At 39.2% G+C, this 27,571-nt stretch overlaps 2 protein-coding genes across 4 annotated transcripts; one reads left to right on the forward strand and one right to left on the reverse strand.

Moving 5' to 3' along the window:
• Positions 1-2,718: 2,718 nt before the first annotated feature.
• On the forward strand, positions 2,719-10,386 carry rbis (ribosomal biogenesis factor). 3 transcript variants are annotated; one of them, XM_016992824.2, is made up of 5 exons: positions 2,719-2,876; positions 3,960-4,084; positions 4,888-5,004; positions 7,642-7,747; positions 9,599-10,386. In XM_016992824.2, the coding sequence occupies exons 2-4, from the start codon at positions 3,971-3,973 to the stop codon at positions 7,708-7,710; spliced, it is 300 nt and encodes a 99-aa protein (XP_016848313.1). In that variant the 5' UTR covers positions 2,719-2,876; positions 3,960-3,970; the 3' UTR covers positions 7,711-7,747; positions 9,599-10,386. The 3 variants fall into 3 exon arrangements, with proteins under 3 accessions (XP_016848313.1, XP_062836281.1, XP_062836282.1); XM_062980211.1 differs by having other exon boundaries at positions 9,782-10,386; XM_062980212.1 differs by lacking the exon at positions 7,642-7,747 and having other exon boundaries at positions 9,782-10,386.
• e2f5 (E2F transcription factor 5) lies at positions 7,766-27,487 on the reverse strand. The gene is made up of 9 exons (XM_062980210.1): positions 27,208-27,487; positions 19,573-19,682; positions 17,886-18,047; positions 17,339-17,382; positions 14,193-14,257; positions 13,149-13,407; positions 11,547-11,735; positions 10,958-11,002; positions 7,766-8,455 (listed from the first exon to the last, which is right to left on the reverse strand). The coding sequence occupies exons 1-9, from the start codon at positions 27,370-27,372 to the stop codon at positions 8,346-8,348; spliced, it is 1,149 nt and encodes a 382-aa protein (XP_062836280.1). The 5' UTR covers positions 27,373-27,487; the 3' UTR covers positions 7,766-8,345.
• Between the last annotated feature and the right edge of the window lie 84 nt (positions 27,488-27,571).

Raw genomic sequence — 27,571 nt, forward strand, 5'->3', positions numbered from 1 at the left:
GTCAATGTTTTCAATGCATCATGATATTTTGGTGCTAAATTCATAAATACAGTAATTACTACGTAGCATTACTGCCTGTTGAACTACTTTTTCTGTCAAATTTGTTGTATAACATGATGTTTTGGTGCTTAATTTGTAAAATCATAACCTAATTTGATGTCTAATAGGCTTCTCCTTAATCTCTCCTTATTATCCAACATATTCGCTTATCCAACGTTCTGCCAGCCCATTTATGTTGGATAAGTGAGACTCTACTGTAATAAAATTATACAGTGTTATAGCAGTGTTGCGGGAATCACTGAAACAAAATCTTATGTGTACTATGTGCATAATAATAATAATAATAATAATAATAATAATAATAATAATAATAATAATAATAATAATAATAATTGTGCGGTTTTCTGGCATTGTATATTTTTGCCGCTTCTGTGACTGTTCATTTGGGTTTTGATGATTCCGTAGCCCACTTGTCGATGGATGTCCAGAATCAGCAGCATCCACCGCGGTCCTTTTTATCCTGGGCGACGACCGAGCCAGTATAGACTTCGTTTGGGTTTGATTCTCCATAATGCTAATGGGTTAGGTGCTCTTGGTTGTGCTCTGAGCCAGTATAGACTTCGTTTGGGTTTGATTCTCCATAATGCTAATGGGTTAGGTGCTCTTGGTTAGGTGCTCTTGGCCTCAGCTGAGGCCTCTCTGGCTTGGTTGGACCTGCCGGTAGTTACACTACCGCCAGCACAGCCCTCAGTCATCATTGGAGCAGCTAAGCCCCCCCACCACGTCAAGGTGGCACCTGCAGGGGGGGGGGGAGTACCACCTCCCAGCAGCAAAGAACTGGTGGGATCACAAACCTGCAAAAGTATTGGAAAATGAGCATGCAAAGATACTGTGGGACTTCCGAATCCAGACTGACAAAGTTCTGGAACACAACACACCAGACATCACAGTTGTGGAAAAGAACAAGGTTTGGATCATTGATGTTGCCATCCCAGGTGACAGTCGCATAGATGAAAAACAACAGGAAAAACTCAGCCGCTATCAGGACCTCAAGATTGAACTTCAAAGACTCTGGCAGAAACCAGTACAGGTGGTCCCGGTGGTGATGGGCACACTGGGTGCTGTGCCAAAAGATCTCAGCCGGCATTTGGAAACAATAGACATTGACAAAATCACCATCTGCCAACTGCAAAAGGCCACCCTACTGGGATCTGCAGACATCATCAGAAAATACATCACACAGTCCTAGACACTTGGGAAGTGTTCGACTTGTGGTTTTGCGAAACGAAATCCAGCATATCTATCTTGTTTGCTGTGCCATACAACGTCGTTGTGTTGATAATAATAATAATAATAATAATAATAATAATAATAATAATAATAATAATAATAATTTATTCATATTATCCTGCCCTATCTCCCTGAGGGGACATGTATCATAAAAAATGTGCCATGCTGTAAACAAAGAAGATTACTTTGTAACTCAAGCTAATCTGTTTGTTTTGGTCACATAAATGTAACACCACCATATGAAAAAAAAATCTTTGTGGACTTCACAGCAAGTCCTGCTACTAAAAACAATGGTAATTAATGAAATAATTAAATATTTCAGTAACCAAATCCCTGGAAACATATTCAGAGGCCAGTTTTGAAGTCCCTGAGAATGGCATAAGATGCTTCTAAAGTGAAATGAATAATCATTTAAGGGAGCTTGCCATTACACCCAGGAAATGAATGGAAACAACTTTTGCCAATATTTGACAATATTATATTATATTAATTCAATTTATACTGAATCTTTCCCCCAATATGGGACCCATAAGATGTCTCCTAATAGCCCAATCTTAGGTTGTATTGATTTGTGCATTGTGTGCTGTAGAAAATAGTTTTAGGGAAACTGAAACACATTACCCAATAAACTAAAGGAACACTCCTGAAACTCTGTTACCCAATAAGTTATGATCCTAACAGGTCATAATCCAATAGTCCAATAGTCCAGGCATAATAAGGAATAATAGCATGAAACAGTATAGTGTGATAAGGCCCTAATGTCCTGTTTGTGGATTTCTGGTTCATGCTGTGTGAAAGAATGTCGGCTCGATCTGTGATGCGGCAGCTAAAAAGGCCAATGTGATTCTAGGGCTGAATAAAATCCCACATTATCCGCTTTGAACTGGAATATATGGCAATGTGGACTCAGATAACCCAGTTCAAAGCAGATATTGTGGGATTTTCTGCCTTGATATTCTGGGATATTGGGCTGTGTGGAAGGGCCCTAGGTTGCAGCAATAGGAGTATAATGTCAAGATTGAGGGGAGTCATAGGCCCACCGTAGGACACAATGGAGCAATGGGATCAAATCACAGGGAAAAAAGATCCCACCTAGACATTAGGAAGAATTTTCTGATGGTAAAACCTGTTTGGCAGTGGGCTATGCTGCCTTGAAGGATGATGAAGTTTCCTTCTCTGGAGGTTTTTAAGCTGGATAGTCATCTGTCAGGAGTGCTTTGATTGTGTTTTTCCTGCAGGGCAGGATGGCCTTTGGGGTCTGTTTCAAGTCTATGATCCAGCCATTGTCATCTTAAATGTATTAAACGTGAATACACTGCCACCTTCAGGATTGGTACTGATATTTCTGATGTTCAGCAGCGACTAAGAACACTAGGCAAGGGAGGCATTTTGTAACCTTGGCAACCGGGTCTCTCTCTCCCCCCCCCCCCCCGCCCCGTGTGTCAGAGAAGGAAGGGATTTCCCGGCGCATTCGGATGACGCAGATCGCCTGCGCAGCTGCACGTGGATTGTTCAGAGTAAGGAAGGAAGACTGGGAAGCCTGTCACAGAGAAGACTGGGTTTTTAACTTCACTGGATCTAAGCTGGTACGTACTATTGATTTAAATGAGAAGGCTAAAGACGCTGAAGCTATACCCCCCATGATTCCCTAGCCTTGAGCCATAGCAGTTCAAAATGGTGCTAAACTGCGTTAATTATAAGGTGTAGATCATGGGTTCTCAACCTGTGGGTCCCCAGATGTTTTGGCCTACAACTCCCACAGATCCCAGCCAGTTTACCAGCTGTTAGGATTTCTGGGAGTTGAAGGCCAAAACATTTGGGGACCCACAGGTTGAGAACCACTTCACCGGAATCCTTCAAAATTGTCTACACGAGTGGCTGAGGCTGGATCTACATTGCCATCATTCAATGCGGTTTGGATTGCATCATATGGTCAAATGTTGACCCCTTATAAGCCACTTCAGTACAGCTCAAACTGCATTATATGGGTCAGCTTAGCACTGTGCTATATGTTTCTATACCAGGCATGGGCAAACTTCGGTCCTCCAGGAGTTTAGGACTCCCACAATTCCTAACAGTCGAGGCTGTTATGTAAGGAGCCCTGATGGCGAAGTGCATTAAAGCACTGAGCTGGAGACCGAAAGGTCCCAGGTTCAAACCCCGGGAGCGGCGTGAGTGGCTGCTGTTAACTCCAGCTCCTGCCAACCTAGCAGTTCGAAAACATGCCAATGTGAGTAGATCAATAGGTACCGCTCCGGCAGGAAGGTAACAGTGCTCCATCCAGTCATGCCGGCCACATGACCTTGGATGTGTCTACGGACAATGCCGGCTCTTCGGCTTAGAAATGGAGATGAGCACCAACCCCCAGAGTCAGACATGACTGGACTTAATGTCAGGGGAAACCTTTCCCTTTACCTTAACTGTATAGGATTCTGACCAATGTATTGCAGTTTTATCATTTGGTCAAACTTACATCATCTACTTAATAGCCTGCTTCTGTGCATTTTTATTTGGTAGTATGTCCCACTTACTATATTGTAAATAAAAGGGTGTGAATGAGACATAAGTTGCAGTAAACTAAAAAAACCCGAAGGAGCTTGTGAATATTATTAGCAAAAACATTACTGAATGTCTAAAAATACTAAAACAGATACAATGTATTTTATCAGTATTTTAGGCAATGGGCAAGAACAAGGCGAAAGGTCAGAAGCAGATGAATGTATTCCATGTGGCCAACAGAAAAATAACAAAAGTTAAAAGTAAAACAAAGCCAGTGACAACCAGTTTGAAAAAGGTAGGTATTAGAGAAAAAGTTATTGGTATTGTTACGATATTTTTATTATGAACAAATTTGTGAAGTCTTACACTTGTGGGCTGCATATTATAGCTACAAGGTCTTTAAAGCTACAGCAGAGCATGGTGGAGTTTCCTTCTTTGGAGGTTTTTAAGCAGAGGCTGGATGGCCTTCTATTAAGAATGCTTTTTGTTTTTCCTGCACGACAGTGGGTTGGACTGGATAGTCTTTGGAGTCTCTCAACTCTATGACCCTATGAGCCAACAAGTGTCATTTTAAATGTATTAAACGTGAATACACTGCCACCTTTAGTTTGGTGCTGATATTTTTCTTTGGATTTTGCTTTTGAGAGTTTACACTCAGGTTTGCCTTAAGCCCAATTCGCTGCTACCTTATATATCGGGAGTGCTTTGATTGTTTTCCTACATGATAAGGGGTTGGACCAAATGGCTCATATGGTCTCTCTCAACTCTGTGATTATATGAATGCATTCCCAAAGAGGTAGTTGTGCTGCTCCTTTGCCAGGTTGAGTATGAGATGGCACATATATGGTGAAAATGAAGTAAATACCCTTTTCTCAAGAAGAACTAACTATAGCATGTTGTATATTCAAAGAACACTTGCAGTGTACAGCATGGAACGTCAGCCTCATAACCTGTAATGTAGCTAGAAGGAAGAGTATTCTGTTCTAAGTGATTTAAAATTGGCTTATTTGATTTAGATTTGTAGTTATTACATGATGAAACTATTATATTGGCTTCTTGAAAATTAAAAGTCTCTGTATTTCCCCGCTTTCTCTAAAGATCAATATTGTGAATGATGAGAAGGTTAATACAGTGAACAAAGTATTCGCAGAAGTTCAGAAAGAAGTTAAACAACTGTCAAAGGCTATTGCATCAGACTCCTCAAAGCGAACTCAGGTAACAAAATCACATTTGTTTATACATCACTCCCCATGATCTGTATTTTTAGTTTATAAACTGATAAGACACAGAATTTTAAAGCACAAGACCTTCAATTCTTTACATGGTTAGATTAGCTAGGTGCTCATCTATATGCTCGACTCTATTACTCCTTTCCACCTGCTGCTAAGGAGGCTGTTCAGGTCCTGACCTGGTGCTTGGCTTCCGTGACAGTCTGGATGAGGGCAAACAAATTGAAACTAAATCCAGACAAGACAGAGGTACTCCTGGTCAATCAAAATGCCAAACAGGATATAGGGTTACAGCTTATGCTGGATGGGGCTGCACTCCCTCTGAAGGTGTAGGTTCACAGCTTGGGAATGATCCTGGACTCATTGCTGAGCCAGGAACCCCAGGTTTTGGCAGTGGCTTGGGGGGCTTTTGCATAATTAAAACTTGTGCGCCAGTTGTGCCCAAATCTTGGGAAGTCATACTTGCCTGCGGTGGTCCACGCTCTTGTTACGTCTCAAATATATGTGGGGTTGCCTTTGGAGACTCTTCAGAAATTTCAAATAGTCCAATGGGTGACAGCCAGGTTCCTTACTGGAGCGGCGTACAGGAAGCATATAACCCTCGTTGCATCAGTTCCACTGGCTGTCAGACTGCTACCGAGCAGAATTCTAAGTTCTGGCTTTAGCCCTTAAAGTCCTAAACAGTTTCAGCCCAGCTTACCTGTCTGCACGCATCTCCGTTTATGAATCAGTTAAAGCATTAAGATCGGCTGGGGAAGTCCTGCTCTTGGTCCCATCTTCGCAGGCACAAGTGGTAGGGACAAGAGACAAGGCCTTCTCAGTGGTGGCCCCTCAGCTGTGGAACTCCCCAGCGAGATTAGATCAGCCCCCTCCCTCCTGATGTTCAGAAAACAGCTTAAAAAACTGGCTGTGCAAGCAGGCATTCGATGAATGATTGCAATATGTAAGCAGCTATAGGAAACCACGGGATCGATGCAATGTTTTAAATGCCTTAATGTTAAATGTTTAATGGTTTGTCTGATTATTTATAATTTTTAATTAGCTTATTTATGGTTATATGTATGGTTTTAGACTTGTAATGCTTTCTTTTATATGATTGTCAGGCATTGAATCTTTGCCATTTACTATGTTGTTAAACCACTTTGACCCCCCCCCCCCTTTGGGGTTGAGAAAAGTGGTACATAAAATAAATAAATACAAGCCAAAAACTCCAGCCTCATCACAAATGGAAGGCAATGCACAAACTTCCATTGATTATCCCAGGTGTTTTAGCTTTGAGCCATATTTGCCCCACTTTGGATAAAAGTTTTAGGGCAGTCTGGACAGCTGACTCAAGTCCGATTTGACCTGTCCAGATGAGACACTGGTGCCATATAGCTATGTTTCTGCTTCTCATAGCTGACCATGAAGCTCCTTGGGAGCTTCTGGCCATCCTGGGTGCATATGTGGACATCAGAATTGGGTGCCTGTGTGACTATGCAAGCATTAGAGAGGGTACCCATCATGGCTTTCATGGAGCTGTGTGACTAGCTAGCAGTGGTGACACAAAGAAGAGGAGCGGATATGTTCTACTGTTGTGTAAACAGTGATGCTAGATCTGGGGCTGTTCTGGGGGCACATTTACACCGGGTTGAATTTCATAGAGTAGATGACCCCTTATGGTTGAGAACTTGTTATAGTGTTACAGGACAGGTAATCAAGGGCAATTAACCACAGATTTTGTTGGAGGTAATGGAAGAAAATGATTTAGGTAATAACCTGGCCTTTAGCTAGAAGGCTTCTGAAAGATACAGTCCATCCCAGAAACATTGGCAGAAGTACAAATTGGAAACCCCCAGGGAGTGGGAGAAGATAACACTTACACAAAACATTTTCTAATATTTTTCTTCGTTGTCTTTATATATATTTGACATATAAAAAAGCCATAGAAATTGTACTGCATATATACATATCTACAGTATATATTCTATATTATATAGTATACTGTACATTTGTATATTGTATACTATATCATAGTATATATTGTCTTCAGCTATCAATGACTTATCTGTAGCAACTGTTTGGAAGAAAACTGGTTAGAGTCCACAAAAAATATATTTCTACAGCACAGGCGGTTCCTAAGTTATAGTTATAAATATCCAACTTACAAAAGACTCACAGCTAAGAACCGAGTGAGACAACAGGAAGTTGGGGAAATCTATCCCTAGAAAGGGCAATTCACTCCTGGAAGAATTATATGGAGGAAAGGTGTCTCAAATGAAGCTTTATCATCTATCCTTGGCATAGACAGCAAAACAAACACAACCTTCCCTATGGATGACATAGTGAAGGGTTAACACCCTGTGCTATTTGTTTTGTTGTCTGTGCTAAAGATTGGTGATATCTATCTATCTGAGTGGAGTTACACTTAAATGTACCTGTTTACAAACAAATTCAATTTAAGAACAAACTTACACTTTTTTTCTTCTTTTATTCTCTCTTTCTATCTTTCCTACACCCACCATTGTTCTCACTCTTTTTATGTATAGAAACACTCAATAAAAAAATAAAAATAAAAAAAAATAAAAAAAAGAACAAACTTACACAATCTATCTTATACTAAGGTGTATGTTTCCCACTTTAGGTTCCAAAGGCCATAGAAGGTGAACCAGCCAACGTGGAGGCTGCTGCTAATTTATTGTCTCAGTTGTAGTGCAAATGGATGTGTTTGCATCAAGCTTCCATTTCTGGTATATATAAAAAATAACGACTTTTTGTATAGTTCTTTATTGTATTTTAAAGATATTGTTAATGTACAAATATTGGCACTCTTTGTTACAAATAGTGCTGTCCTATATCTAGGAACATGGAATGTCAGAAGTAAAAAAGGGAAGAAACTTAAAGTGCTATTAAAAAGGCACTCCATAAAAATGTTATCAGTGTTCACTGAAGAAAATGGAGTAATCTCTAATAAATGCCCTTCTTTTTATAATTGGCAGTGGACTGTTCAGACACAATTCCAATATTTTAGAACGACCAAATCTGAACGAATACAGCTATCTCTTTGAACACATAGAGATTTGTGATCAGTTCAGTACAATACTGTATTGTACGGTAACTGTATTCGAGTACCATAACAGCTGAACGCCATCCCATCCACTACATTTAAAAGCCAGTTCCATTTTTACTGAATGTAGGATTTGTTCATCACAGTAAGAGGAAGATGTGCACTCCGTGTTGATGAATTACAGAAGTTTTACATTCATTATTTTCAATACTTGTATTATGAAAGGAAGTCTAAAATATTATATAGTTAGAGGTAGATGAGGCAATCTGGCTGTTTCAAATCTAATAGTTCAGTATCTGCACATCAAAGAGATCACAAATGCCTTCATTATCATCCAGGTTGAAGCTGTAGTCATCTTCAGGAGTAGGAGAGAGTCTTAAGAGAGGAAAAACTGCAGAGAAAAAAAAGTTTCTAAATTTAATCATGGTCCCTTTGGATAAAACATCCTTGCTACATCTACTTTCTTTTTAACTAGAACTCCAGCATCCAACCATTGAAACCACATGCAGAAAAAATGAACTTAGCATTTAAACAAAAACAAATCCAGAATGCTTCCAAAACATGTTAAGACTAGAAATTCATTTTTGGTACCAGAGCTAAATCAAAATGCCCTCTTTTTTGTTTTCCTCAAGCTATCTTCAATTCAGCAGCACAATTTAGGACAAAGGCCAAGTAGGGGCTAGTGTAAACAAAAATGTTTCCCATTAAGAGATACAGGTTTATGAACTAATACAATTTTTGTGGCTGATGTGATTACAGGTTTGCTTATGGTTTCATTCAAACACTGATTTTGAATTGGAGACCAATCTATCAACCACAGTGCCAAATATTCTCTGAAGTATACTTAAAATGAGCATCTAAAATGATTCCCTACATTCTTTAGGTGTAATTTAAAGAATTGAAGTATAATAATAATGTTCCTAGATTCAATTCTTTGTTCAATCCTCTGGTCCTATTTTCATGCATAAATTGCCCCAGCAAGGAACGAAAGCTTGCACACTTCTGCATTATAAAATGCAGCTCCAATTCTGATATTGCTGCTACCATTATGATCACCATGTGAAGTGCACTAGCTCATACTTTTGTGGAAGGAATTCCTAACACATATTACTTCTGGGTAAATACTAGAATAAGGACTGGCGGCTTTGTATTGTCACATAAAATTAGAACCATATAATGCCAAATATTTAACGGGGGCTGTCTGTAACATTTTAACAAAAATTGCTATGAATATATTGTTTATTTATTTCCTATATTTCTACCCCGCCCTTCTCCCCGAGGGGACTCAGGGCGGCTTACACAACTGGCAGGATCACTACCAGTACATCATAATACAATAAAATAAGAATAAAACAGTTAAAATAGTTAAATAACATAGTAAAATACAATATATAAAAGATTTGACACAGTGCAACACCGAATATATATGCCAATCATCCATCAGACCTTGTGCAAAAGCCTTAATCCAATCCTTAAATGTTTATTACCAAAAACATTTTCTTCAACTATATGAAGTTTACTTTTTTGTCTCCAGGTATAAAGTGGAAAAGATAGACTATACCAGCTGCAAATTAATTTAGGTGATTGTAAGATTGTGAGGAAAAATGGGAATATCCATGGTGGAATTGGGAATCTACACAGCGCATGATCTGGTAATCATCAAGCAAGAGATATTCCACAAATTCTTGAACACCAAAAACATTTCTATTGGCCACAGAGGGAAAGAAGAAGAGACATCCATGGCTTCATCAAACCCAGAAGCAAATGAAAGACCCTTACTCCATGCCACTGGCCTTGGAGGGAGAGAGGAAGCAGACAGAAGCTACTCCCTACTACCATTCCCTTCCGCTTGTGTGTCCTGATTTATTCAGACTGGAAGCCTAAAAGCAAGAAACTGTCGAATTAACAATTTGTACACCACTCCGAAGGCTTTGTAGCTGAAGAGTAGAATATAAATATTCTAAAAATAGAAATGGGGCTAGATGTATACAAGAAAAATAATTGTCCATCCTAAACATGTGAACTAGAATTGAGAGATGTTTAACAGAGAAATAATAACAGGTGTATTTCTAAAGCAGCCTTCCCCAACTTGGCAAGCCCCAGAACTATACTTCCTATTATCTTAATGCAATATAGCAATATAGAATTTTTTAAAACTGCAATTTAAAGTGTATAACTCCCCCTCTCCAATATGCATGATATGATTTAATATCTGTTTGTTTTATGGAGGCATTGAATGTTTGCTGTTGTATGTTGGAATCTGCCCTGCTTGGGGAGATAGATCGGAATACAAATAAAATTTTATTATTATTTTTATTATTATATTTTTGTCTTGTTATTGGTAAAGAAATTCAAAAATAGCAGTTGACTTTGTTTACTTTAAAGATGATTAATTCTTGATTTGATCAGGAATCTATTGAACAGTGGTGACAGAATAAGCTATATGCAGGATGTTTCCATTAGGCTAAAGCATTAAGTATATTGAGTTAGATCCATATTTAGGCTTGTACAAACAGCTCTTAGAAGGAGACCTTTCCACTCTTGTTCTCTAAAAGGTTGGGGAAATTCCCTCAATGTGTTTTTTTAATACATCCCAACAATTAAGAAATTTTTGCAATACATGTCTTATTTCAGTATACATAATACCAAAAGTAACTAATGCTTAAATGATATTTTAAACGATCCTTTGAAATGTATCACCCGCCCCCCTGCCCACCCCCCATTCCCAATTCCCTCAATGTGTTGAGCTGGTATCTGTAAAATCAGATATAGCCACCTTCCATGAAAAGAAGGCAACTCTTGTATCTATACACTGTACGTCTCTTTAGATATGTTACTAATGTTTAAAATAGACATTCATAGTGTGTTCAGAAAACAATTAAAATAAACTTACTATCAGAGGACATCAGTTCATCAATAATGTCACTGTTAATTATGCCTATGGGGAAAAAACACATTTGCAAATTGAATAAGATCAAATTACCTAATAATGCAGGGATTCTAAAGTTCATACACTACTAATTTGCTCTTACAATTAATCAAGTAAATGTTTTAAGCTGCTTACTTATTTAAAGTTCCTAAACTTTTCTCTGGACTTCAACATTTTTACTAAGAATATCCTATGGAAATCTGCTTTTGTAACACTTGACATTGTGTTACAAAATTAAAGCAATCAGAATACAACATAAAACTTCAAGTAAGTTATGAAGGGCACCCTGAATTATCTTTTTAAATTAGAAAAAAAAACCCCAGATGGTGCAGCCAGTATTCCAATACGATTCGCTTTAGAGCATTTTTTACATTTAGGCAACTCCACATTTCATGTGAGAACTTTAGGTGAAAGGACTTGCATTCTGAAATGCAGCCAAAACTCAGCAAAAGTAAGCATTTTTATCAAACAGGTAGTACTTTGCTTTTCATTTTTCAGAACACTGCCATCTCTTCCAAACCTTAAAATTAGTATTTCAAAAGATGTTCTTTACCTCCAGACTCATCCATCTTTGCTACGTCAAATGTGTTGGGTTTGAGAATACTATTAACATCCAGCGGAATGAATGGCTGACAAGTATTTGAACTTGGCGTAGTTTCTGTTACAAGGCTCTCGTACAGCTCAGAATCGGGAACGCTAACACAGAACGTCTCAGGGGTTGGGATGTCTTGTAAATTGATGTCTGTAACAGCAGAAAAGTTTGCCTTAGAAGTGGATATGTTTCACCAATCCTGTTCACTAATTATAGGAATCCTGCTATAATACTGATATACAATCAAAGGGAGGAAGGAAGGGATGATAAAAATTGCCACATTAGTAACACACAGGATACAACTGACAAGCCACTCTCAGGCATACAAAGTCCTGTATTTTGTTTACAGCGGCCATCTACATGTCCAAAGCACACTAATTACCCCCAACAGTTCTGGAGAGCCACATTTTCTACCTCCAACAATATTTAATGTCAGCCCACCTAAATAATGTTCCAGTAATATAGTCAGAGGTAACTGTATTGATGTCAATATTATTCTGTGGTAGCAAGAAAATATGTTTGAGATTTGTGCATTAACAACTGAAATGGGATTCTATCTATTTGTTAACTAAAAAGTTGGTTTAACATTTGAATAATGTTTCTAGATTAAAAGAATCACATGCAGGCACCAGTTATGTTCATATTTCTGCTAATCCAAGATATTCTTGAATATCTGCCTATCAGAAAAGAGGCAATGAAAAACATTTCATAATTAACTTCCTGAGTCTAAACTGAGAAACTTTGATTATGAGTCTGTGGTTTAAGAGCCTCAATCTGAGTGAGAGTTTGATTGTCAACAATGCATTTTTAGCTAGAAAACTTTTAAGACTCCCGAGTAAATGATGCATCAGATTCTAGTGACACCTGTTAACTCCCAGGTAGCTAGAAAGGTATAGAGCATGCTTAAGGAAGTAGAGACATTGCATACTCAATATGACTTCAGGAATGAGAAGCCCCCAGTGGCGTAGTGGGTTAACGCCTCGTGACTTGAAGGCTGGGTTGCTGACCTGAAGGCTGCCAGGTTTGAATCCAACCCAGAGAGAGCATGGATGAGCTCCCTCTATCAGCTCTAGCTCCATGCGGGGACATGAGACAAGCCTCCCCCAAGGATAGTAAAAACATCAAAACATCTGGGCAACATCCTTGCTGACAGCCAATTCTCTCACATCAGAAGCGACTTGCAGTTTTTCAAGTCGCTCCTGACATGAAAAAAACAAACTTCAGAAATTGTGTGATTAAAAAGTGAACTGTAAACATATCAGGCTTTGTTTGAAAGTCCTTTCATCATACACCATTTCTAGTCATCACAAGATATTTAATACAGAATGTTTGAAAACAATACAGGAGTAACGAGGAAATCCATGTACTATATACTGAGGCCCATTTAAATTTTTTCCATTTAATTCCAGCAAAGGAAAGGAGCTTTTGAATAATGTTGCTAGACTGAAGCATCATATAGGTACCAGTTATGTTCAAATGATCTTATTTCCACTAATCCAAGATATGCATAAATCTCTTTGTCTGAAAGAAGAGCCATGGAAGACATTTCATAATTAACTATACCTGTTGCCATATCTGCAACTGGTGTCTGGGACAAAGATAGCTCCTGATTAGAGGTTCCAGATTCTTGTAACGTCTGAGGTTCTGCATCCATTTTAGAGGGAATCAAGGGAATTGCAGATTGAGAAGGAAGATGTAGAAGGTCATCTGGTGGAGGGACAGGAAAAACCACTGGCTTGGAAGAACTGGACTCTTTATTTATGAGCAGTACGTGAATAGGCCCTGAATTACTCTTGAGATTGATCTGGTATTTCTTTTGTCCCTTGAAAGAAATACAGGGCAGATAAAAGGTAAAGTTACAAGTTGAATTAGCTATGGGCATTGGGTTAGTAATGTCAGAAACTACATGAAAGCATGGAGAATCTTTGGATGACAGGGACTGAACTGCAACAAAAATGCAAAATGTGGATATGATGAAGGGGTGTTACAACAGGAATTTCTCACGCTACAATACCTACCAAATGAGGTGAAAAACAAACCAAATAGGAAAGACTTGTACCTAGAACTAATGCCTATTCAACCCATCAACATTACTACTCACATTCCCCTTTCCCACCCCACATTGGTATATGTGTCACTCAGTTCATCTGATTAAGGAGACTGAAGTTCACAAAAGCTTACAACAGAATTTTCTTTTTCTCAGTTACAGGACTCCTTTACATCATTTAGGATGATAAAAAATTCTACTCCCATTTACAGTACAAAACTATTCTAAGTATATGAAATCTAGTCCCAATCTATTGTCAGTGTATTTCTCCCATCTACCATAAAACACTCTTTTACAGCATTCTTCCTAGCAGCTTAGGAAACTTCAAATTTAATTAGATTCCTGTTGTATTGGGAATTCTAATCATCATCCTATTGTGTGTTTTATTGTGTTTTACTATAAAAATATGATTTAAACTAAACGAGTGCTATTTTTACAATGATTACAAAACTAGATGTAAACAAATTCCTCAAGGTAAACCTACCTGGAATCAAACTTTGCCCCCCATCCACTTTTTACTTTTGCTAATCCATCAAATTTAAAAAGCTGAGTATACATACCACTTGAGGTACAGGAACTTCCAACTGTGTGCCAGAAGGTGCCTGGATTGCTAGTAGTGTATCCCCTGATTATGAATTGCCAAATGTTAACAGAAGGATTTGTACACATTTCTCAATGCTATAAAATTAATTCAACACAGATTTGCATCCTCAACTTGAAATCACATAAATTTGCATACTTTCCAGAAGCCATATTCAGATGTAATAAGAGTTAATTAGCCTAAGTATGTGGAAAAGAGAGCACAACATGCCTACAATTTATTCCCATGTTTCTGATTCTAGGTGTGCAAGTGTTTCAGCTCACATGATGAGCCTTCATAGATGGAAAGATTTACCCTATTTACTCAAATCTAATGTCCACATCTTTTGGCTAAATAACCTGATCAAAATTATGGTGAGCATTAAATTGGCGTAATATGGTAACCTTTGTCCTGAGCCAAAGCAAAAGGGGAAGCTGCTTCAGGAGCACCTGGAGTTCCTCTTTGAGGGACATCATTTCTAATTCAATATCCAGGGATCAATGCTATGCAATCCTGGGATTTGTAGTTTGGTGAGGCATCAGCATGCCTTGGCAGAGAAGGCCCAAGGCCTTGTAAAACTACAGCCCACATTACTCCATGACATTGAACCAAGGCAATTAAAGTGGATTCATTCTACAACACAGATGCACCCCAAGGTTTTATTTTCTGATGCTGGAAGTTTTGGTGTTCTAATAGGTTTTAAAGAAATTCTAACCAGGCTGCAAGTGTAATCCGCATATTTTTTGGCCAAATTACAAAGTGCATTTTTGCCTCTACATATTATGTTTGGCACAAAATACTTTTTTTGATTTCAGGGTTTTGAAAATTGAGGTGCACATTAGATTTGATGGTGCATAAACTCAAGTAAATATTGGTAGCTGAATCAGACTTAACAGTGCCTGGAACCAGATATGAGGATTCTATATACGGTAGAGTCTTGCTTATCCAACGTTCTGTATTATCCAACACAGTCTGCTCTTTAGTAGTTAATGTTTTCAATACATTGCGATGTTTTGGTGCTAAATTCGTAAATACAGTAATCACTACATAACGTTACTGTGTATTGAACTGCTTTTTCTGTCAATTTGTTGTAAAACATGATGTTTTGGTACTTAATTTGTAAAATCATAACGTAATTTGATGTTTAATAGGCTTTTTCTTAATCTCTCCTTATTAGCCAACATTTTCGCTTATCCAATGTTCTGCTGGCCCATTTATGTTGGATAAGTGAGACTCTACTGTATAGGAGAAATTGTATTGTCAACACAACATATTCTGTTTTAAAAGCACCATGCTTTTATGAGAAGAAGCTCTTTTAGTTGTGTAACATCAAGACGTTTCTGACATGATAACTCTTAAGATAAACCTATTCTGGAGTTTCTTCGGCAAGGTTTATTCCCAGAAGGTTTGGCATTGTCTTCCTCTAAAGCAGAGTGTGTGAGCCTTGACAGTGATTTACATTGGTTGAGTTGGGCATTTGAACCCTGATTTCCATCAGAGATCTAGTCCAGCACTCACAACCATACCACTATACTAGTTTCCAGAAGAGGACCACTCTGTTGTAATTTGGCCACATAACATTTCCATATTCTGTCCACTTTATTCTCCACAGAGGTGTAACATGTCTGGAACATTGAAGCCATGAAAATTATTGCCAGATTTTTTTTTGAAAAAAAATGGGTAAATGCCATTATTAGCACCCTGTGCAGATTGAACCTCTATTATATTAAGAAAAATGTGTTATATGTAACTTGGTTTGGCATAAAATATGAATGTATGATATAGTAAACATAACATTTATTCAAAAAATAATTACACAATGAATGTATTTCTTCTTTTTACAAATGAACTATAAGAAAGTAACACCTGAAAGTGTAAGGAACCTTTTTTATAATTTTTTGCTGGTGTTACAGAGCAAAAAAAAAAAAAAAGAAAGAAAGAAAGAAAGAAAGAAAGAAAGAAAGAAAGAAAGAAAGAAAGAAAGAAAGAAAAGAAAAAAAACACCACAACCCCCCCCCAAAAAAAACCAGGAAACCCAAATCAGCATTAGTTAACAAACAAAATTATGTGTCCTCCTCTAGTGCTCCATAGTCCCAAGCAGACATAAAGTGTTCCACACACAAAAAAACACACAAGAAAAATAAATCAGAATAGGAACTAAAATGATGTGACACTACATTAGTATATGTCAATCTACTTGATGGGGGGGGGGGGTTGTGTGTGAGTATGGAACCAATACTGTATTTATGCCCTCTTTCTCTCTTTCTTTGTAACTTACTGTATACTGCCAGCCAATGCCTCATGCATCAACATCAGCCTACAGATCATCATGGTGAATTTTCCAAATCTTATAAAAATAGGGTTTCAGGGAAAAAGTAGGAAAAATATTCCCCTCCCATTTTTTCCTGGACTCGAGTGCTCTAGGTCTGCATTTTCTGCCTCACACTAACATGGTACAGTGATGGTGCTATATAATAATATGATGATGATTATGATAATAATCATCCCCATCTATTACGTTCTCCTTAACATATTTACTCAGCAGCCAAATAAGGTTTAGTAGATCTTATTTAATTAACTGGTGTGAGTTTGGAATTCTAGTTCTTTTGCATCAGAGGATAGCATGCAACGTTTTGAAAAGATGAAACCCTTTTGCAAAAGGGCAAAGAGGATTTATTTTGGATAAAATATTTATTTTTCTGTCTTTGATCAACCTAATTATTTCAGAAAAGATACCGCTAACTTCAATTTCTGAATAAACCAGTAATGCTAATTACAAAGCCTATGGCCCACAAAGTTAACATGGAGCCTCCGCTGGCCTAGGGGATAAAAGCCTCGTGACTTGAAGGTTGGGTTGCTGACCTAAAAGCTGCCAGGTTCGAATCCCACCCGGGGAGAGCGCGGATGAGCTCCCTCTATCAGCTCCAGCTCCATGCGGGGACTTGAGAGAAACCTCCCACAAGGATGGTAAAACATCAAAATATCCGGGAGTCCCCTGGGCAACGTTCTTGCAGACAGCCAATTCTCTCACTCCAGAAGCAACTCCGGTTGTTCCTGACACGCACACACAAAAAGTCAACATCACAAGTTTCCCTCACAAAGTGATCATATTCTCCACCAACTTACCATTGAAGCAATCACATATATCTTCATGGGTGATGTATGAAAAGGTGGACAAATGTCAAGGATTTGTTTTTCAAAAAACTATGATAAAACAACATGAGACTTGGGATATTTTCAAAGAGAGATTGCATTTTTTGTTTGAATATTTTGTCAGCAGTGGCTGGAAGTACATAGTTAAAAATAGTAGAATCATCATTTTTTTAAAATGTGGTTTTGACAAAAACCCACTACGGCATTCTTACTTAGGAACAAACCTCAAGTAAAGATGCTATGTACAAGACATTTCTTTTTTGATATTTTTACCAGCTCCATAAAGTCATTCAACTCAGACCTTCTTTTATAGAAATTGCATTTACATGGCCAGAACGTGTGGGTCTCTGGAAGAAATCTGGAGCACTGCCTTGGACCTTTTATCCCAGACATTGAACAGTGCATGATGTACTCCTTTGGAAACATGTATAGGATCAGGCAAGTAAACAATGATCAACTACCAAAGAAGCATTGCAATCATTCAATTCTCAAAAATCCAATTAAATGTTTTAAAGGATATTGTTTATTCTCAGAATCTTCCTTCACATTTTTTATGCTTTGCTGCAACCATATTTTCTGCTGATCTAACTCTTTTTCTTTTAGTTCTAGATCTTCAATTTCTGCTTCCAGGTACCTCAACCTGTCCACAATCTCCTTTGTATTGCAGCCAGCACCCACACCTCTTCAAAAAGAACAAAAAACAATATTAACACAGCTACAAGTAACTTAGCAATAGGGATTTAGAAATCTTTCAATGAGTATTTATTGCATATATGTTTTGAAAAAGAGTCTTATGTTTCAGACCATACCCAACAGCACATTTTTGCTGGAGAAAAACCATGGGGAAATCACTCTGATGTGATAAAAGATTGAGTTTGGATTTCTTCTAAATGAAGATTCTGATAAGTCAGGAGGCAATGGCAGAGATCCTATACTGAGCAGGAATATAACTCTTCCCACATAGATATTATGTCCTCCCATGCCCCAACCCTGTCAAATCCCAGGAGCAGTCTCTTGCTGCTGCCTACTGGAGGGGAAGGGGAGGAGGATGAAGCTGATTCAGGTAATGTAGAAACAGTTGGTCTCATCTTGGAGGGCAGAAGAAACCCTAGAACCATAAACCCATAGGGTTAGGAGAGACCACAAGGGCCATCTAGTCCAACAGCCTGGCTTGTAAGAACACAGAATCAAAGCACCTTTGACAGATGGCCACCCAGCCTCTGCTCAAAAACCTACAGAGACTCGACCACACTCCAAGGCAGCAGATTCCACTACCAAACAGCTTTTCTTCCTTTGAATCCATTACTTTGTGTCTCACTCTCCAGAGCAGCAGCAAAGCTTTTCAAATATTCAAACTTGGCTCTCATGTCTCTTTTAGGCCTTCTTTTCTCTAAACTAAACCTCCACAGTTCCCTGAACTGTTCCTCACAGGGCTTGGATTCCAAACCTTTGGCCACCCTTCACAGGAAATGTTCCAGGTTGCCAATATCCTTCTTGAATTGTGGTGCTCAGGATTGGACAGTGTTATTCTTCATGAGGTCTAACCAAAACAGAATAGAGTGGGACTATAATTTCCCTTTATCTTGACACTATACTCCTATTGATGCAGCCTAGAAATTGCATTGGCTTTTTAAGATGACACAACACACTGTTGACTCATGTTCAGCTTGTGGTTTACTAAGACTACTAAATCCTTTTCATATGTACTGTTTTCAAGCCAGATATCACCCATTTTATATCTGTGCATTTCATTTTTATTGCCATAGTGTAGTACCCTAAATTTATCAGTTTGAATTCTTCTTTTCATTCCCCTGGTAGCCCAGACCAGCCATAAATTGATTGTTTTGATCCACCCCTTGCCTTCTCCCTCAGGTCCTAGATACTTCCAAGCAAGAGCAGCAAAATCTCCCGTCTGAAATTCTACAACTCAATGTTAACCCTACTGAGCTAAATAAGCCAACTGACCAATTCCATACAAGGGGGCTTTCAAGGCACCTAAGGGGTTGCATTTCTCCCAAACAAACTTTCAACGTCTGCTAAACTGTATCTGAATAAAACAGTACCAGAATATATAGGTGTTGGTCACAGATATATTGGATTCTTACATAAATCTCTTAACAATTATAAAAATTATCTTTGCAAAGGAAAACTATTATCTTCCACATTTTGTGTAACAAAATGGCTTTTTAAAAATGCATATATCTTACTTCCACTGGATGCTGTTTTTTGACTTTTTTTCAATGAGATCTATCCCTTCCAAAACATTGGTGATATCATAGATCCGCCTCTTCTGTCTTACTGCAAGTGTATCAGCTGCCTGGTAAAAGAAAGAGAGAGACAAAGAACAAAGAAGGGCAAAAGGTGAGGCTCATTAGATAGCTTCAGTGCCTCTGTACAAGTCTCCAAGGGAACACTAATCACAAGACCAAAAGGGTAAATCTTCAACCTGCCATAGCCACAGATGCGCAATTAGATGTCTCGGGCCACCCTTTCTGTCTCTGGAACAGGAACAGTCACCTTACAAATGACCTCTTCAAAATATGCCTCTAGAAACATGAGAATGAGTTCTTTGAAAGTTATCCATGCATGAGTCAACTGGATGGAGGAATGGAAAGAGGGAGGGGGGAAGAGTTGAAAAGATGGCTCTTTTCAGCAACATGTGGGGGAAATGCCACTTTCTTTAAAATATTAGAAATGGAATATAGGAACGTGAGGGGTATTCACAACAGCAAAGGAAAATAGGATCCTTCACATCTTTTAACTTAAATATCATTTTATTGTGGACTTGATTGCTATGCTATTATCATATCCCTATGCCATAATATGCTATTCACATTCCTATGTTGTAATATGATAGGAAATAGTTAAACAAAATAATAAAAATTATGGCTGTTGTGTATATGACAGGTAATGAGAGAAACTGGTAAAATCCAGATATGCTCCAGTATGTGCTAGTATCTATTGTAATAGCTATTACCCACACTGGTGCTAAATACAACAGATGAAGGAGAGTAAAGTTCAACCTGCAAGTAAGAGTCAACGTGATCAGAAATCTAAGCTCGAAGCCTCAATTTTTGTGTTGCCATAGATCCAATGCAAAACTTTTGGAGATACGATCTGCCCGATACTGCACAACAAACCTTGCCCAGAACAATACAATGTGAAATACTGTGTTTGCTTCATCTACCCCAAGATAGTTATTCTCTATCGCATAGGTACAGATAGTATAATATCTGGCAAACAACAAAAAATTAAGAAATGGACGTTTTGGTGGTAGTTTTTTCACCCTTCAAATATATTTCAACTTTACACTGATGCAGCAAAATACACTTCAGTTCAAATACTGAAATGAATGCAAATATTCCCAATGCTTCACTCTGCATCAACAGTTAATTATTTAAAGCCACAGGTACAAGTCTAAATCAAAATTCTGACTTTACATTTGCAGGTTAGCAACTGTGTCTAAAATCCAGAAAAAGGGTTGACCAATAGCACCATAAAGATAACAATATACTGATGGGCTTTTAAAAAGAATTTTGTAATCTATGATCAACATTTGAAAATTCTAACTCAAAATGTATTTCTAGCATTGGTTTTAACTGTACATAAGAAAAAGAAAAAGCATTTTATAGATACGTATTTTAATAGATATTGACATGCTGCAGTTCACATTCTTCAGTTAACTACACAGCTGTTTATTCTACTCTTTCACTGGGTGTAAATAGGTGTTCGTCATAAAGTAGGGTTATTTCAAAGCTTGTTAGAAAACTTTGGAGCAAGTAACAGCTAAATATACTGATTACTCATCATCTACATACAGCAGAGGCAGCTAATACTGGCTCAAGGCCTGCATACAGTAAACTCTGGAAAGACAAGTCTGGGTACATCTTCTGTAGAATTAATGCAGTTTCACACCATTTTAATTGCCATGGCTCAATGCTATAGAACCCTGGGTGTTGTAGTATCTCACTCTTTGGCAGAGAAGGCTCAAAACTTGGAAAGCTCCCAGGATTCCATAGCATTTAGTCATGGCAGTTAAAGTGATGTCAAGCTGTATTAATTCTAGCGTAGACCCACCTTTCATTTCTGTCCTGGTAGTCTACTATGTGAGGAGGAAGTGAGGAGTGTATAATGTGGAGACAGAAAAGCACAGCCTTGCATATTTTTGGTTCTGGCTTTGCCCACTATGTAGCTTCCCCAAAGGTTATGCCCAGAGCAACATGGCCCTCTAAAACTTGCTTCAATATAGACTTGGAACATACCATGATATATCTGACTGATCAAAAATACCCAGAAACAAATCACCTGGTACTGCAAATACCTGCTTTCCCAATGCCTCTTGCAACACATATTTCCTAAACCAGGCGTGCCTACCAACAATGTATTGTTTGTTGTCCCAAAACACAGCTTAAGGAAAGTACACATCACATTAGCAACATGACCCATGCATGTCCAGTTCTCAAAATTATTCTGGTGTAGCCACATTCCTATGGTATAATATATGCATGGAGTGAGTGTGCAGTTGGGGCATAAGGAAAATGTAATATTAACCAACCATGTAATGAATGCCAACAAATAGTGTTTATGGCTGTCTTTTATCTCCTCCAAAACTCCTCAACTGTACAAATGAACACCATGTTTATGCAATCACAATGGTATGGATGGACCAACAGTAAGTGTAGAAATGAATACCACTGCCAATTCAAATCAGAATGAGTCATGTGATTGAAGTTTTAGGAACCCCTACACCAAGGATAATGGCTGATCACACCTATGCAGTCACATGGTACATAGCAACCTAGAAAGATCTGTCTGAAAAGAGGGTGTTTAAACCTCCAAGATACGGAAACTTTGGTATTTCATGTGTTTTTACTTCAACTCCCAAAAGCCCCAGGAAGGAGGGGCAATAACAACGAATATCGCATCAGAAGGAATAAAGGTTCTCCACCCCTGATCTAGCTCCTGGTTCCACAGTAAGACAGCAAAAATGTAAAATAACATTTGTACACATAATTAGCTCTCAACAATTAATATATAATATGGCCAATCCACTATCTCGCACATGAGGTGTCTTTACTGTTATGGGAGAAACTTACACTTCTTGGGTTGGATCCTTACCAAACTACTTGTCATTCAAATTGACGGGATATTTGTCATGAGTAATTTGTCACATTGATTGGATAAACTGGGTCTATATAGGCATTACATGGATGGTAGAGCAAGCCACCTTTGGATGGTTTTCCATCACAGAAGCAGAATCTTCAACTGGTCAAGTTCATGAAGCACCTGTTGTGTGCTTTCAAGCTATTTCTAACCTATGGTGACACTAAGATGAACTGATCACAGGGTTTTCTGAGGCTACGTATATGAATTTCCAAATGTCACCCAGGTTTTCATGTCTAAGCAGGAATTTGGACCTGGTCTCCAGAGTCATAGTCAAATGTTCAAACCACTATGACATACTGGCTCCAGGTGGAGAATAGTATTTTAGTATATAATTAACAGCTGATTAATAAAAAATATACTTCATTTCCTAAAGTAAGAGCAGAAGATTGACTTAATAACGCATTTTCTCAAATGGGTTAATCCTAGCAATGTTTGTTTGGATACAGGCTCCACTGAACTCGGAGGGACTTGCTTCTGGAAAAATCTGCATAAGTCTGGGCAGCCATCCCAACCACAGACTTTCTTGGAACCAAAAACAAAACAACTGCAAATCAGATCAACCATGGATTATTTATAGTTTCATAGCCATAAGTCTTTTAAAAACTTTATCTAATAAAGCAGGACTGTAAATCATGCAGCCATGTAAAAGATGTAGAACTTCCAAGTCCCAATACAGCCAGAACATTCAATGGTTAGGAGTGTTGGGAATTGCAGTCCAACCACATCTGAAGGGTGGTGTATTTTAGAGCCACAGAACAGCTTAGGGAAGAATTCAGTTATGACTCTAATTGGACATATCTGAAAACAAGATACCCTGAATAAATAAAACACACACTAAATAAAACACACACATACATACACACAAAGAGAAAAGAATTTCAACTCATCTCCAACTCCAGGACTGAAACAATTGACTCAAAAGTCTCTACAGTTTAAAAACACAAAACTGGTAGAGTTCAAATATTTCAACTAGTCCAGCCTTTGCTATTTCAGAAAACGTGCCACAATCTCGTATGTATTACTTGTCACAATGCTTCATGTTGTCAGTTGATTTATGGTGGCACAATGAAATTTACAGCATTTTTAAGGCAAGGAATAGAATAATAGAATCATAGAGTTGGAAGAGATCTTGTGGGCCATCCATACCAACCTCCTGCCAAGAAGCAGAAAAACCACATTCAAAGCACTCCCAACAGATAGTCATCTAGCCTCTAAATACTCAGAGATGATTTTGTCAGTTCCTTCCTCTAGCCCAGTGGTTCCTAACCTCTGGTCCTCTAGTTGTTTTGGACTTCAACTCCCAGAAATCCCAGCCAGCTTACCAGCTGTTAGGAATTGAGGGAGCTGAACTTCAAAACACCTGGAGGACCATAGGTTGAGAACCACTGTTATAAAATGTTGACTAAAGCATCAAATATTTATTGGTGGTTCCCCCATCCATGTAATAACTAGGGATGACTCTGCTTAGCTTACAAAATCACATAGTATGTGGTGTTTTTAGTATATTTAGGCCCAAAGTTGCAACTACTGCTCCATCACAATAGGCAGCCATTCACCCATTGATTAAAAATCTCTTAACAGCATTGTGTTTGCTTTCAGAACTAAATGGAGCTGTCATGCTCTTCTTTTCCAAAATGGGATAGAAAAAGAATAGCCCCAAACAAAAATTATCCTAGATACCTTCCAAGAAGCCCTTAACAGAAGTCATCTTACACACAGCAAAGAAAGCAAGTCTCCACAAAGTTACATCTACCTCTGATGTTACTTCATCTCTAGTTCCAAAGCTCTGCACATTGGCTGCACTGTCCCTGGATCTTAAATTGTGTAAAGGGTACTGCAGCCCTATACAGCATCCATACACATATTTCTGCAATTAATGTGTTTGGCCTTTTGATTTAAAGATTCTAGGGCAGCTTTCCCCAACCAAGTGCCTTCCAGATATTTGATCCATCACTATAGGTCATATTATCTGGGGTTCATAGATGTCACAGTTCAAAACATCTAGTGGGTATCAGGTTGGGATATGCTGCCCTGGAGCAATGGTCCTCAAAGTGGGGGTTCCTGGACCAGTGCTGATCCCTGGTAAGATTCAAAGAAAGAAACAACTGTAGTTGATGAGCACAAATATGGAATGGAATGAAATAATTGTTGGAATCCCACATCAGATAAGATAAGAAGCAGTGGCCTAGAGTTTCTAGATGAGTGGGTGCATTTGGTCCCCCTCGATGGATTGTCACCTTGACGTGGTTTGGGGGCTTGTGTGTTCCAATAAACCTGAGGGCACAACCACGGGAGTCACACACTCCCAGGAGTGGCCACAGGGGAGGATCCAGACCAAGAACAATCCGAAGACCCAAAGACCTCAATGGCGGAGCAGGCGGAGGATAACATGGTACATGTTACAACGGCTGTGAAGGCGGAAGAAGGCTACAACAGACTGAGAAGCCACTCTCGTTGTGTTAATCACACCACTGCTAGGACCTCACTCTGTGAAGACTGTGTGTTGACCGGCCGTACACCGACCTCCACACATTAAAAAAAATCACGCACAGGCGTATTCCAAGAAATGTAGGACCATCATCCTCGAACTACGAGGGATCGCCTAAGGAAGTAAGGTCCAACTGTAGGAAGGTACAACTTCCTTTTACACAGAAGCAGAGCCCCAAACCTTTAGGGAAAGATACAGAAAATGGTACATGTTTACTGCACTGATCTTTAATTTGCATGAACCCACCCACTGACTCTACCTTAACTTTTCCTACCCTTTCCTATGGCAAACAGTCAACAGAGGAATTGATCAGCAACTGAACAAGAGGTTTGGGGAAGAATTCACCATGATTTACAAGAGCTGTACTTGACCTACATCCAGAGAGCACTGTGAACACAACCAATGATGGATCTGGACCAAACTTGCCACGGATTATGGGACTTGCAGTACCTTCACTGATACTGTGACCCCCACTGACAATGCATTGGGACCCAACTTGGCAGAGAAGCCCCATTACCAACTGAACATACTGCAGGGGAGATTTTGGGGGTTGTGGTGCACCTGCATCCAGAAAGCACTGAACCCAGCCGACATCAGATCTTGGTCAAACTTGGCACACAGACCCAATATGGCCAACTGTGCATACAGGCCTAACTTGGGGGCGATTGATCTGGGATCTGGGAGTTGTAGTTCACCCTTATCCAGAGAGCACTAAACTCAGCCAGAGACAGATCTGGACCAAACTGAAGTGATATTACCTAACATCCAAAAACAAATAAGGCCTTCTTCTAATAACCCGGGCACTGCCGGGTCCCCAAGCTAGTACAGTAGAGTCTCACTTATCCAACACAAACAGGCCCACAGAATGTTGGATAAGCTAATATGTTGGATAATAAGGAGGGATTAAGGAAAAGCCTATTAAACATCAAATTAGGTTATGATTTTACAAATTAAGCACCAAAACATCATGATGTACAACAAATTTGACAGAAAAAGTAGTTCAATACACAGTAATGCTATGAAGTAATTACTGTATTTACAAATTTAGCACCAAAATATCACGATATATTGAAAACATTGACTACAAAAATGCGTTGGATAATCCAGAATGTTGGGTAAGTGAGACCCTACTGTACTTAATGAAAATATGGTATCTCCTGAAAATAAGCCATAGTGTGTCTTCTTGAGGAAAAATAAATACAGTAGTCTCACTTATCCAACATAAACGGGCCAGCAGAACATTGGATAAACGAATATGTTGGATAATAAGGAGAGATTAAGGAGAAGCCTATTAAACATCAAATTAGGTTATGATTTTGCAAATTAAGCACCAAAACATCATGTTATACAACAAATTTGACAGAAAAAGTAGTTCAATATGCAGTCATGTTATGTTGTAATTACTGTATTTACGAATTTAGCACCAAAATATCACGATGTATTGAAAACATTGACTATGAAAATGCGTTGGATAATCCAGAACGCTGGATAAGCGAGTGTTGGATAAGTGAGACTCTACTGTATAAGACAATGTCTTATTTTCAGGAAATGCGGTTGGACAGCACTTTAACTGACAGGGATCAATTCTTCTATTGTTCTTCCTCCCAGGGCAGAAAATTCCACAATATCTGCTTTGAACTGGGTTATCTGAGTCCACACTGCCATATATTCCAGTTCAAAGCAGATAATGTGGGATTTTATTCAGCTGTGTGGAAGGGGCCTATACAGGCATGGGCAAACTTGGGCCCTCCGGGTGTTTTGGACTTCAACTCCCACAATTCCTAACAGCCTACCGGCTGTTAGGAATTGTGAGAGTTGAAGTCCAAAACACCCGGAGGGCCCAAGTTTGCCCATGCCTGGTCTATAATGTATATTATAGGATGCACAGATTTTGGCCTCCATAAAAGGCTCTTGGAACCCAACCCCTGCGGATAACTGAGGGCCCAGTGTAGCTCATTTGAATTCATTTCAAACTGACATTTAGAAACCATGGTTCATGAGAGGTAGGGTGCCTCTGGCAGGCACGGGCAAACTTGGGCCCTCCGGGTGTTTTGGACTACAACTCCCACAATTCCTAACAGCCTACCGGCTGTTAGGAATTGTGGGAGTTGTAGTCCAAAACACCCGGAGGGCCCAAGTTTGCCCATGCCTGCCAGAGCGCCTGTAGGGCTGGAGGAGGCCCACGCACCGCTTTCAGGTCGAGCACGCCGTCCTTGGCCTCCTGAAGGAGCGAGACGAACTTGGCGGTGAGGAGCCCCAGGCTCTTCTCCTGTCGGCGGCTGCTTAGGCTGCTCCCTCCGCCGCCTCCTTCCCGGCTGGGACTGGGCACCGGCTCGGCCAGCAGCGAAGCCATGCTGCAGCCCACGCCTCCTCCTCCTCCTCGCCCGCCTCACTTCCCCTCCGCCACGCGAAGAGAGGCTCCCCAGGCCTCGCAGCCCACCGGCTTGGTGGAGCGGAAGTGACGACACTGTTGCTAGGGAGACCGAGTTTTGTATAGGGAAGGGGAAAGAGAAAAAAGTGGGCGGGAGTGTTTTTAAGGAAGAGAAGGAGCA

The sequence above is a fragment of the Anolis carolinensis genome, chromosome 4 (assembly GCF_035594765.1).
Source record: "Anolis carolinensis isolate JA03-04 chromosome 4, rAnoCar3.1.pri, whole genome shotgun sequence".
Lineage (NCBI taxonomy): Eukaryota > Metazoa > Chordata > Lepidosauria > Squamata > Dactyloidae > Anolis > Anolis carolinensis.

Coding starts and splice junctions, on each gene's coding strand:
- rbis (XM_016992824.2), top strand. CDS start 3,971: ATGGGCAAGAACAAGGCGAAAGGTCAGAAGCAGATGAATGTATTCCAT. Junction 4,085..4,887: donor TGACAACCAGTTTGAAAAAG/GTAGGTATTAGA, acceptor CTTTCTCTAAAG/ATCAATATTGTGAATGATGA. Junction 5,005..7,641: donor ACTCCTCAAAGCGAACTCAG/GTAACAAAATCA, acceptor TTCCCACTTTAG/GTTCCAAAGGCCATAGAAGG.
- e2f5 (XM_062980210.1), bottom strand. CDS start 27,372: ATGGCTTCGCTGCTGGCCGAGCCGGTGCCCAGTCCCAGCCGGGAAGGA. Junction 17,383..17,885: donor GAAGATTCTGAGAATAAACA/ATATCCTTTAAA, acceptor ACATTTGTCCAC/CTTTTCATACATCACCCATG. Junction 11,736..13,148: donor AGTTGCAGATATGGCAACAG/GTATAGTTAATT, acceptor CTGCTGTTACAG/ACATCAATTTACAAGACATC.